The sequence below is a fragment of the Dermacentor silvarum genome, chromosome 7, assembly GCF_013339745.2.
Source record: "Dermacentor silvarum isolate Dsil-2018 chromosome 7, BIME_Dsil_1.4, whole genome shotgun sequence".
NCBI classification, from domain to species: domain Eukaryota; kingdom Metazoa; phylum Arthropoda; class Arachnida; order Ixodida; family Ixodidae; genus Dermacentor; species Dermacentor silvarum.
Window position 1 is genome coordinate 164549175 of NC_051160.1, and position 13126 is coordinate 164562300.

At 44.5% G+C, this 13126-nt stretch overlaps 1 protein-coding gene across 1 annotated transcript in view; it reads left to right on the forward strand.

Annotated features, from left to right (window-relative positions):
* LOC119458658 (AP-5 complex subunit mu-1-like) overlaps positions 1-13126 on the forward strand; it is a 69543-nt gene that overhangs the window by 31509 nt on the left and 24908 nt on the right. The window contains exons 8-11 of the mRNA XM_037720524.2: positions 57-219; positions 2011-2129; positions 7398-7495; positions 10393-10478. Coding sequence (XP_037576452.1) covers positions 57-219; positions 2011-2129; positions 7398-7495; positions 10393-10478 — 466 coding nt within the window. The remainder of the gene's footprint in view (positions 1-56; positions 220-2010; positions 2130-7397; positions 7496-10392; positions 10479-13126) is intronic.

Below are 13126 nucleotides of genomic sequence, written 5' to 3' on the forward strand. Positions count from 1 at the left end.
TTATATCCAACCCATGCAGTTGTTGATACCTTTAAGTGCCGGTGTGTCGACTGCAGTGTGAGCGGCCCGACGTGAGCCCCACGGCCCAGGTGTCGGGAAGCCTGCGGGTGCATGCAGAGCTGGAATGCCGGGAACTCTCCGTTAGCTTGACTTCCAGCGAGACGCTGTCGCCCACGCTGGCAGCTGGCGTGCGGATCACCACCCACCAAGGTGCACAAGGTGAGAGTGCCGGGGGGGGCCACATGACTGCGCATGCACCTGCACGTAACCCACACCAGAAAACAGTTTCCTCTCAAAATGGCTCACTGGTAAGTGTTTACGAGAAGAAAAAAAGAGAAAAGAATGTAAGCAAATACAACTTGCATGTTGAAATTTGTGTGAAGAGAAGCTTTCGTGAAATGGTTAATCGAATGGTAAGCAAGTAAATTCGATGTGTAATCTCGTGCAATGTTTCTGTTTATGCACCACACAGGTCAAAAGCTATGCCATAGTGCCATGAAGAAGAAAGCTTCATTTTAAAACCTTTATAAAATCATCTGGTTCCCTGGACACACAAGTCTGGAAATGAATGGGCTGACCAACTCTCCCGAGAAAAACTGCTCTGGGTGCCAGATTTTCTTGATCCAGATGCTCTCAGAACCCATACACATTTTACTTAAACAATCTACTGAGTCCTGGAGTGTATTTCCAAAAATATGCAGAACACTACAATGCAGTGAAGGCAACCTTATAATGCATCTTGAATAGGTTTACCATAGCCAATTAAAAGACAGGACAAAAGATGACACACAGAGACACACACGTTGCCATGTGTGTCCCTGTGTGTGATCTTTTGTCCTGTCTTTTACTTGCGCTACGGTAAACCTATTCAAGATGCATTATCAACAAGTCCACATTGCAACCCTTATAATACAAGTGCAAACAAATGTGTTATCTCTACCCGATACTCTGCTGTGCCTGGGATTCAGCCCACTAGCCACCTCTCTAATCGTAAGCACTGCGGCCAGTACCCCCCCGACACAGGAAACACACTGTGGCACAGTGGCGCAACGACGGGGGGGGGGGTGTAATCCCCCCCTGAGGCCGACCTAACTCCCCCCTTTTGTTTAACCCTTTCTCTTTCCTTGCGCATTTGAGTACTGCAACTAAGATGTAAGACGTGCAATCGTCTGCACACTCGTAAAAAGCGCATTTTTTTACAATTTCCCGTGAAGAAATTCAAAGTAGTGCTGTTTAGATGGTATTGGCAAACTGTCAACCCCCCCTTGGCAGAGATCCTGGGTGCGCTACTGCTGTGGCACTCTTGTTCCATCCCACCATTTGTCTCAAAATCCACCCACTCCATGCTAGGTGACTGACTTAAACACAGGATCAATAATTATTTGCTGTGTTCATCAGAATAGGCACTGGTGAACACATCAAGTGATGCTGTGGACCGCATGATCATGCATTAAATTTTGTCGCTTTCTCTTTCACTGTTTCTTTACAGGGTTGTCTTCCCTGTAAAACAATCCGACTAGGTTGCAAGCCAATTCTCTCATAGCTTTTGTTAAGCTTTTTTTTCAGCTCGCTTTCAGTTACTTCATCACAGGCGCGTAATTATACTATTTAGAGGTATCATAAGAAGCCAAAAGTGGGCCCCTCGGTTCCCTTTCTTCTCGTTCATTATTTAGAGGTGTCTCACGTCAGAATATTTGCCGTACACCTTATGAGCTTCAACTACTCTACTCCAAATCTTATGTCTATATCTTCCCATCAAACCATGACAGCCGCTCAGTCTTGGCTAAATAAGTGTGGCATTACTTTCCATTACATAAACTATGTGCAAACAAATCCAGTTTTCCGAGACTTCACTGCTTATTGCAGTCAAATGAAGATGACTACTTTATCTAGTACCCTCTATTTTTAATACTAATCATGGACGGTAGTCGCTAAAGCAACCGGTGTGTGTAACCCACTCCTCTAAGTGCTCGAGGGAATGTGAAATAAACAAATGCGGTGCCCCTGCAGGTTCCACGACGTGGTGCATTCACATGAGCCCACCGCCTACGCACCCTGTTGACGCCCTGCGCTACTTCCTGCCGCCATCGGTTGCAGTGCCACCCATCTTGGGCCTGTACTCCATGAGGGTGGGTGGACTTGATTCAATCTTTTGCCGTGGCACCACGGAGGGGGAGCGCTGTGAAGCCGAGTCGGCCCCACACGTGATCACGTGGCAGCAAGCTGTACTGTCTTGCACCGCCGCGCTGGGTGCAATGCAATGGGTGTAACTGCATCGTGTGGCTGCTGCACGTGCATGCTGTGAAGAATGCCATATGTTGCAGTATAAACGGCTGAAGTTGTGCGAACATACCGGGAGATGATTTGCACAGATCGTTTGGCAAGGCACTGGAATAAGTGTGTGTCGATTAAAACCTGCCACGAGCCAAGCACACTTGGCCGAGTCCGCCAAGCAGTGTGACCTGTTGGGCTGACTTTCTGAGAGAGAAAAGGGAAGGCTGCACGGAGATCGGCCTTGTGTTGGCTCGCTGCGTTGCACAAGCTGCCCCCTAATTCATTTCTTTCCTCCATGTTTGGCACAGTGTGTGTTGGGTGACTGCATGGGGCAGGGAGGATGAGAAAAAAAAGTAAATAAATAAAAAATAAAAAGAAGCTAAGACGTAGCATCACGTCATCATTTCGAAGCCTAGTTATACGGTATAGACCACTTATAACGTAACTGCTTATCGTGCAAGACTGGATAAAATACGGTTTTTTCAGACTCCCGTTAATTTTCCCATAGCAATCTATGGATGCGCGTATCACTTATAGTGCAGTTGCGGGACACGAAATACCGGTTACAGTGTGGCTGTCTGGAAGTTCGGCAGTCAACTTAGATGGCAAACGCTCCCCTCAAGCCACAAATACCGTATTTACTCGAATCTGACACACACTTTTTTTCCGATAAAACAGGTTCAAAAATTGCGTGTGCGTTAGAATCTAGTACAACCCTATATCTGCGTTACCATATAGCCGTCAGCATTTCAAAACGGCCGCCTCGCACGCGCGTCGAGCCTAGCTACTCTCGAGCCTAGCTACTGTAGCTTCCTCCATGTGCTCCTATTTTGAAAGCAATCTCCAATGGGAAAAGTCCGCCAGGTACCACGTTTTCACCGCTTATAGGCCGCGTTGAAGAGAAAGGAATGATAGCACGAAGGTCAATTCGCTCGCCACGCTTCGTCACTCGAGCGTTTTAACAGTTTGTTTCTGCGGTCAGTGAGCGAGATATGTTCATGTTTGCTTGTGCATGCGTGACACCGTGCTTATTAATTTATTTAGTAAGTGAATACGGAACCTAGAGCACAGTGACAGCGATGGCACAAATGCGCCTGGAGTGTCCATTATTGCAATAAAATAGTTGTTTTGGCTATAGTGCGGTACAAGCGGTCTACACTGTAGAAGGTGTCAAGGAGCCTCGCCGGAAAAAAAGGTTGTCATTATCAGGTAGATAAGTGATAGCTTTTACGGCCCAATTTTATGATGGGCATTTCATAGAACTGATATGTGATGCAACTGCCCCGATAGAGAGTTACAATAACCAATAACAGACAGCCATTAAGACAAGCTCGAAGGGTAGCGTGAATGTAGCTTGCATTGAGTTGGCCTTGTACTGTTTTCCGGATTTCATTTTGATAACACTCAAAGAAATGCTGTTCGCAGAGCTTTCTTTTTTTTTTCCTCTCCTCAGCTTCAGCTGTGGTTTATAGCCTGTGCTGTCGTGACAAAAATTTACAAAATGCTGGCGCATTGAGGGCGGGCATGTCTGGACGTGTTAGTGCATAGCATTCCTTTATAGCGTCTAGCTCATTGTTTTCTTGGGAATAAGGCGCACCTTTGTATAAGCACAGCCCCTACGTTTCGTGAATTTAGAGAAAAAAGAAATATTATATAAGACCCTCCTGTGTATGAGACGCACCTATATTTTAGCTTGGTTTGCATGATGAAACGTCATTGCACACATTTGTGAACTCATCGTTAAACATCGCAGTCACCCATTTCGGGGCACTAAGCTTCCGTAAACGAAATTTTTACGAGCTGCAAATTCTAGTAGAATAAAACTTGAACCAGCGCTCCTCTTAGGTCCAGGATTGCCGGCATTTATTGCACTCCTCCGGAAGTCTTCGAAGGCCTCATCTCCTGATGCACTGTCAAAAAAATTCAGGGGCCATTCCACTCTGTGAAAGTGTATGACCAGCGAAGCTGTATAGATGGTATGTCTAAATGTACACCACAGAGATACATAAAGGTTTTGGCTTTGCTTATTTTTTCACGCAAGTTACCATTGCTTTGTGGTCGCTATGGTAGGCGGACTACAGCTGGACTACTGAGACTTCTCACACGGGCGACTGATGATGGTGATAATTAAGTAGTGCTTTTTTTAAATGCTTGGCGCCACAATGTAACAATGAAAAATTGTGGTGTCTTTCCTTATTTATTGTGTTAGTACCTTGGGTTTCAAGCTTTCCTTAATAAAAAATAGTTGATTATAACAGCAAACTATTGTGCGTGACCTCCAATCATAGAGGTACTCATATCATGGATGGCAGTCTTTACCACAGTTGGTGAGTTGCCTTCATGGCGAGCCCTCGCAGCTGACATCTGACGCCACAGTCGCTCCACTGGTAAAACAAGATTTTTTTTTTTTTTCAGAATGCTGCTGCGCATGGTTTCTTGTACTTGTGAAAAAATGTGCGTATATCGGTTACCCTGGCACACATGATTTTATGCATATATAAGACGTGCCAACGAAAATTTTGGAAAAATGCTACATCTTATAAACCAGAAAATACAGTACTCCCACTGGCCCCACTGTTTTCCATCTAAGCCAGGCACTCAGTGTTGTATTGGTGATGCAATATGCAAATATTCCAAAATGTTGAATGTGAATCAAGTAGTCCCTGCTATTCGATTTGTATTTGATTTGAGAATTGACTATTTGAAATTGTTGAATAATCACTTTTGTTCAAATACTATAAGGGGATAGAAATACCTTTTGGAGTCTCGAGGGAGGAGAGAGAATGATTAAAGTGAGGACGGCTTCAAATGATTCTGTTGCTGCGATTTTTGCACAGAGGCACCACAACGAGCACGCAGGGTTCATTCTGCTTCTGCTCTATAATTTCCAGCCATTCAATAAGAAATGGCTCACTTTTAGGGCTGTTTCAATTTATTATTTAATCAGTGTTACTATTTGGCCAGATGAAACAATGTGCGGTACTGTGGTATTACACTTATCACCTGCAACGCTCAGTTTGTCATTTGATTCAGTCTTATTTGACCATGTAAAACAATGTGCGGTGCTGTAGTGTCACGCTTATCACCTTCAACAAACACTGTACTATCTGCTTCTGGTGGCATGCTGTTCCCTTGTTTCATTTCTGCCATTGTCATGGTGCTCCAGTTAACTGAGTTTCTCATTTACAAGCCCCTCAATTAATTGGATGTCCATTTGGGAAAACTGTATTACGCACTGGTGTCAAATAATGTATTAAGCCCCATTTTTTACCAAATGAACTCTGCAAATGCGAAATATTTCACTTTGTTTACAAATGAGAAAACATCATAGCGGGGTTTTTAATTGCGGTGGCTCCATGTTGCAACCTGTGGGGGCCATGTTGTTTTGGTGGCATTTGTCTAATCTGTTGTTTATTCAGTCACTGATGCCAAATCACCATAGCAAGTTACACGATTTAGCAGCATGTCCAAATGATAAAACTTTATTATCAAAATGACTGTTTGTTAGTGCAAACGTTGCGTGCATTGCGCCCATTTTACGGCAGACGCGGTGGCCCTTCAAAGTCGACTCTCCAACATTTGGTGTCTAAATTCGAGACGAGCGGTTCAGTAAACAATCAGCCAACACCCGTACGTCAAAGGGACGCCAGATCGGCCGAGAACATTGCCACAGTCTGTGACAGTGTGCAGGAGAACCCGAGGCAGTCAATTCCTCGCCGTGCATAAGAACTCGGCCTTTCGCAGACTTCAACTTGGCGAATTTTACGTTGGGACTTGGGCCTACACCCGTACAAGATCCAACTGACCCAGGAGCTCAAAGTTAATGACCATAGACAACGCCGTTTGTTAGCTGACTGGGCTTCGGAGCATTTAGAAGACCCCAATTTTGGCCGAAAAATCACCTTTAGCGACGAGGCGCATTTTTTGGATGAATGCCTATGTTAACAAGCGCAGTTGTTGTATATGGAACGATGCCAACCCACACAATGTTCACCAAGTGGCAATGCATTCACGAAAAGTTACTGTACTGTTTGGTGTGGACTTTGGGCCAGCGGATTGGTGCGTACTTTTTTAAAAACAACATTGTTTAGGCCGTCACCTTCAATGGCGAGCGCTACAGAACGATGATAATCGATTTCTTTTGGCCCAAATTGAATGATGTGGACGCAAACGACATGTGGTTCCAGCAGGATGGCGCCACGTGCCACACAGTGGACGCCACAATGGACAACGATTTGAGGGCATGGTTATCTATCGCAGAGGTGACATGAATTGGCCACCAAGATCATGCGATTTGACCCGCTAGACATTTTCTTGTGGGGTTTCCTGAAGGCGCAGGTCTATGCCAATAAGCCACAATCGACCGATGCCCTTAAAGTCAACATAACCTAGACCATCGCTCAAGTTCAGCCAGATCTATGCGGCAGGGTCATTGAAAATTGGGCCACTCAGATCCGTGCCACCGTGAGAAACTGTGGCGGACATTTGAACGATGTTATATTCCATACATGGGCATATGGCATACATGGGCCATTCAAATGAAAAAAGAATTTCGTTAATGCCTCACACACAGCTTGTTTTATTCCATTTCAGCATCGACCCGCCCTTATTGAAAAACCCTTCATTTGATATTGGGAGGTCTTTTTTGTCGAATATTTGTGAAAACTGTCACTATTAGCACATTCCTAATTGTGTGCTGGATAAGCTTGTTTTATGAGTTGAACTTGAACATACATGAATATAATGAATTATCAAATGTATAAATTAGTAAACTAAAACTTTTTTTATGATGTTAGTATGCAATTAATGTACTCTTATAACAAATCTAATATATAAAAGGCATTTTCGTATTGGACGTGTCTTTATTATAAAGAGTTTTGTATGCTCTTGCTATGCGCTGAGTGTGTGAGAGCGTGTGGTTTATAACTTAACAAAGTGGCGCACTTTTGGGAACAAAAGTGAAGACAAGAGAACACAGTACCGCACCATGTTCTGTGTCTTTTCATTTTTTATCCTGAGCTAACCACAGTCTGTTCCTAACTTCAGGTTCATGTGTGCATAGTATATCCAGTACAGCTGCAAGAAGTGGATTGATAACTGTGGAACACTTTCTTCTCTCACAGGGGGACAAGCGTATTGATTTTCTTCTCCAACTGAAGCTGCAAGCAGGCATCAAGAATGCATTCCAGTCACTGGATGTTAGGATTCCATTCTTTAACAGGTACTGTTGCACTCTGACCGATGACGCTGATCAAATTATCCGGCAGGTCGAATTGGAGAAGAGACAAAAAAATTTGCCCACACATGCCACTGCTTCGTTTGGCAGTACTTACCCATTTCTAACGCACGCCTTCATCTGACGCACACCCACTTTATATGGGCTGTGGGGATGCGCGACTCTCACGCTTCCCCTGATGTTGTTTTCTCCGCGTGGCTCCCGTCTCCTGTAATCCGGCCTCGCCGCGTGGCGTTATGGCGGCAGCATATCACGCGAGATGGCGCTAGTGTTGCGCTGCTAACGCCACCTAGCGGCGGGGTTGCTTGGGCGCAAAAGGAAGAATGCGCTTCCTCTTGGCTTGGGAGTGGGCGAGCAACACGCACGAAGTGCTCGTGCATGCGCTGGCCCGCTTCGCGGGACCATCCCAACACGGCTTAGGAGCAGGACTGGACGAACACGATCGTTCGAACTCTCCACCCTTCGCGTAACCATACACGTGAATGACTAGGCGATGGTGTCTTAGCATGGGGCAAACATATTCGCTCGCTATCCGGTCGCGGTGAGTCGGACTTCCATGATTTGTCGCGCACCCATGTGAATGTTCTATGCAATGTATTTTGGCTAGCATGCATCAGTGTATGAAAGGTGGAATAAATGCCCTTGTGATTGTTTACACTACTGTGCTGTTGTTCCTTTGTCCCAAGAGCACGTGTGAGACCCTACAGGGTTGAAATTATAAAACTAATGAACATGACATAAGTTTCTAAAGAAGTTGAAATCTCTCTGATTCTGGCAATTGGAAAATGGTGACACCAGCTGTCTTTACCTCCGCAAAATAGAAATTTATTTACACTTGTATTCACTGTCCGACATCACTTTACCTCTCTCTCTGGACACCACAGCATGTGTCCCATACCCCGTGAATGAGGTGCCAACGCCGGGCCAAATTCCAAAGCTGAATTATCAGCTTCCGAAAATAACCCCACAAGAGCACGGACAACTAGTAAGAGGCCTTCTGGTGCGCCAGCGAACGCCGGTTGTGGTCTGAAAACCAAATCAGAGCCCAGAGTTGTCAAAACACAACAAAATATATTCTTCAAATAAGGCAGTTCATACACACATACACATTTTGGCTAGGTACATCACAATGCAGTTCAAATAGCCGCTAACAAAACTTTGGAAAATAATTAACGACAAGCACTAGAAGTCCAACACATACAGTACAGAACGAATAGGAACACAAAGTGTCCACTCGTGCTGGTCTTGAGCTGGACGATCTCGGCGTAGGTCGAGGCAATTCTCGAAGAAGGCACTTCTTCCAGAAATGCAGACGTTCGAGGAACTCGTCGACTAGCTTGCCGGGGAATCCGCTTCTTACGCAAATGGTCAGTCTTCACATCACATGTCTTCACAGTCGCGGTCTGATACCCCTACTGATTCCCACACGGCGCTTTTATCCCCTTTGCCGGCGTTTCTCGAAGCTTCTTACGAAGTCATGCTCCCATTATATGAACAAAGCCTGGGAATCTTCTAGACATTTTGCACGTTTTTGGCCGTGGCCGCCGAAGCGTCTTCTAGGAGGGCGGTGACTCATCCGTTGGTGAATACTTGGGCTGTCGCCCTCCTCCTCTTTCTCTGCTCGCCGTACGTAGGGGTCTGAGAGGGTGTTTCAGCATGCGCTGTCTCTCTCCTCTCTCTCTATTCCATAGCCTCCGCGTATCTTGTCAAAGCTTCTAGTCTGCGTTGATCGTGTTGACTGTCTGTGGCGTATGCGCTCTCTCCCTCTGTCGAAGCTGCCACGGGGATGACAGTTGCTGGCGTGGTGCCCGTGTTGATTACGCCCACTTTTGTGACAGCATGTCATGCTCCATACAATCTATTGCGAGTTTGTTATTCTGCATTTATCGAATGACTCCACAACATTTGCAAGTCAGATGGTGGCCGATGTCTAGACTAACCACTTCACTGCTTCATCCTTGCGACACATACATTTCTCTAGATCAGCAAAAATGCACAATGTGACTTCGTTGTAGCTAGCATAGCCTGTTTTTGTTGCTAGCTTAGGCTGTAAAACTTATCTTTGAATGAGCTTATTTAATCAAATACTGTAAGCAGCTTGTCACCGTCATTTTCATATGTGAGAACTGCTTCTCTTCTGCCACCTTCTTGTGATGACAGCGGTGACAAAGCTGGCTCTGACTGTAGGTGGTTTGCAAATCAGTTTTGACTTCATATCCAATTGCACTGCGCAGGCAATTTTCAAATTTTCAGACCAATTTTCAGACCGGGAAACATGGGAACCCAATCAGTGTGTCAGCAACCAACAAAAATAAAGAACTATTTTATACAAAGTAAATCATAAGGTCTCAACAATAGCTGTAAATAGTTATGGAGTAAATTTTCTTGAATGACGTGAACATAGTCATTCGTAGGCATTTCATAAGCTTGCACCAAAATAAAATTCAGAAAAGATCCAGAATAAAAGTACCAACAACTTGACTGTGCCCACGAACCCTCAAAGCCAGCAGCACACAAACATCCACAAATGTGGACAAAATTTTAGAAGACACAGAATGCATAATAGTCTTATACGTACATTGTAATTTTTACCTTTAGTGCATGAAAATTGACAATGATAATATCTTTACAATACATTATAAATTACAATAGAATATCTACATTAAGTGAACAGTATCACAGATCTAACAATATGGGGAGCAAGCTGATAATTCAGGCAAAGTAATTGAAATTGTGACAGCACAGCACAAATAATATTGGTGACACTAAAAGCACAACTTGAACAAACACTTCATGAAGATAGCCTGTGATCCAGACCTTCAAAGTGGTGATTCTCGGAACAGGATGTTTGGCTGTGCTTGCAGTGCGGACTTTCCATGCAGGGGGCGCATCAAGAAGTCGAGCCTGATGCCCAGCTGTGGCAGTGTCTCCCTGGCCAGAGACAAGTGCAGCCTGCTTTGGACGATCGGTGAGTAGCCAGAGGTGCTACGGTGGGCAGGGTCTCAAGCAGTGCATGGCTGTCATTCTGGCTGATAGACTTGGTACTTCACTCTAGCACTGTACGGAGGGAACGATAAGCTGGGCAAGCTAGTGCTATTTCATAATTAACTGCACAACAATAAACAGGGATGGTGAAAGACTTAATAACAGGAACAAGGCACTCAAGGAAATCTCCAGAGTTAAAAGGGTCAGGCTACATACAGCAGGCATTGTCCAGTCTTGAATGCAACATCAATTATTCTCGAAAAAAGAAGCTTACAATCTGTGTCTACTATCTGTAATAAAGTGCCTGAAACTTGAAGGATAATGTAAAAACTCTAGAAGAAACTAAGAACCACTCACAGAACTACATGGGTCACAAGGTGGCACCACCAGTACTGCTTTTCATGTTCACCTCTCCAGTGTTCTGCAAATGGAGATATGTACAGAGAAATGCTAAAGCTCTCTGTTAAAGAATGCAGGCAGGCACAATTAATATTTGTCCCCTTGAAGCATGCGAATGGTTCTTGCACCTTTTGTCTTTTTTGGTTGCAGGTTGCATCATCTTATTTGGTCATTTCATTGCACATATTCATCCTCTTCTTATATAGTGCCATTTGGGCCTTTGAGGGTTTAGTAAGTGATTATTATGATCATTATGTGAAGGAGTGTTAGATGCCTGCTTTCTCTCTCTAGATAATTGGCCAGGTTGGTTGTTCTCACTTCTCTTAACACCACAAATTTACCAATTTCAAAAGCTCTTCCAGTACAGTATATACTCAAGTGGAAAGTACTGTGCTGCTAGTCATGGACCGTCATCAATGTTTAAAGGGACACTAAAGGCAAATATTAAGTGAACGTGGAATGTTAAAATACAATCACAGAAACCTCAAAACGGTTGTTTTGTGCCAAGAACAGACTTATTTTATGAAAAAATTGCGTCTGAAGCGTCCGCTTACCTCTTGCGCTGTTCAAATCGCCTTCCCGAGCGAGGAGTGGTGACGTCAAGGTCTCATAGTGATGTTGTGCTGCCGGTGAGTAAAACTAGAGTGCCTAGAATATATCTGTAGTAAAACCCTGCCCGCAGACGGCGCTACGGCTTTTTTGTGGAAAATGCAGACGCTCGGCCAGAAACAGCCAAAACAGGGCCGACGGCAGTGAGAAAGCGGAAGGAAAAGCGTGCGCCGAATTGTAAACATGATGATCTTCGACACTCGTCGCAATAGACCTTGTTGACGACACTGACAACGGCACATTGGCTCACGATGCTGGGCTCGATTTGAGGGGATTTAAGCTCCGATGAGCGTGACATGCTGTTGAGAGAGCGCACTGCCGGTGTCGTCGCGTACTACGATGGTGGCCTCGACACCAGCTCTTCCGAGCGCGAAAGCAGCAAGGACTCCAGCAGTGCATGTGACGTTGGGTGACGATTCTGGTCACCGTCTGGACCGTTCGGGCATCTCGCGACACCACATGGACGTGGCATTCTCTGCTGCTTACAACTTTAAGTGTGAGTTTAGCGAGCCAGTAACACTACACGATATCGGAACTACTGAAACACGAAAGTGCGGCACAGAGTCGAGTGAAAACGAAACCTTTACACCACCCATGTCGTTATAAAGGGTAGCGCCAAAAAGTTGTCTTTTCTAAGAATCTAATAGGAGTAGGCAAGTAGCATTTTCTTCCGTCTTATAATCCAACGAAATGATGTTTTAATCCGAGTGGTTGCGTACTAGTGACATAATTTTTTTTAGGAGCGCCTTTGTCATCGGGTAAGTAAGTACCTGAATTTCTCTGGGGAGTCTCTTATCGTGTCCTGCATTTACCTCAATTTCTCGATTACTAAAGCTCTGTTCTCAATTATATTGATGCCTTAGACATTCTAGAGCATTGCTCTATCACTTTAGCTAGACTTTTTATTTGCCTTTAGTGTCCCTTTAAGGAACCTGTTGCGCACTAGTTCAAGTCACAGGTCGCTCTAAAGAGGTGGAAAGGGCAGCCATGGAAGCAATAAACATGCAGAAAATTGAGATTGCAAGTGGAACCTGTAAATTGTAAAAGTAAGAAGGCCACACGGAAACTTCACAAAAAGCTTCTGTGGAAGCTGATGGCTTTGTGTGTACACCAGAAACTTGTTTTCATAGCTGCAGTCAAATCACATTTAACGTAGTTGCATTGAACAGGAAAATAGCTTCGTTCATTATAAGCTTGAATTCATTACATGCTTAAATTGGTGAGGCACATTTCAGATTTACTTTGTTGCATCTGATAATTTATTGTAGTTGTGTTTATTATATCGGGGTTTGACTGTGTTGCACGAGTGTGTTTCTCTCACGGACACCTCATTAGCTCTATTTAAGGGATGGTTCTTTGTGTGATAATTGTATAAGGAACAAACCCGACTAAAATGGTGTGCATTGCACAATTTTCTTTCCTTTCTCTCTCTTCTTTTGTGGTAGCAGTAATGAGCCGTAAAATGTATCTGCAAGTGTAACTTATTTAATGTAGCGGGGCCACCACACGAATGGCATCATGGGTAAAGATGGACTACACAGGCTCATGACGCCCACATGATTGCTTCTTATCAACTATGAGGTGCTTGTTTATACAGTGTGAGCTCAGTGATGTGCAGAAAGC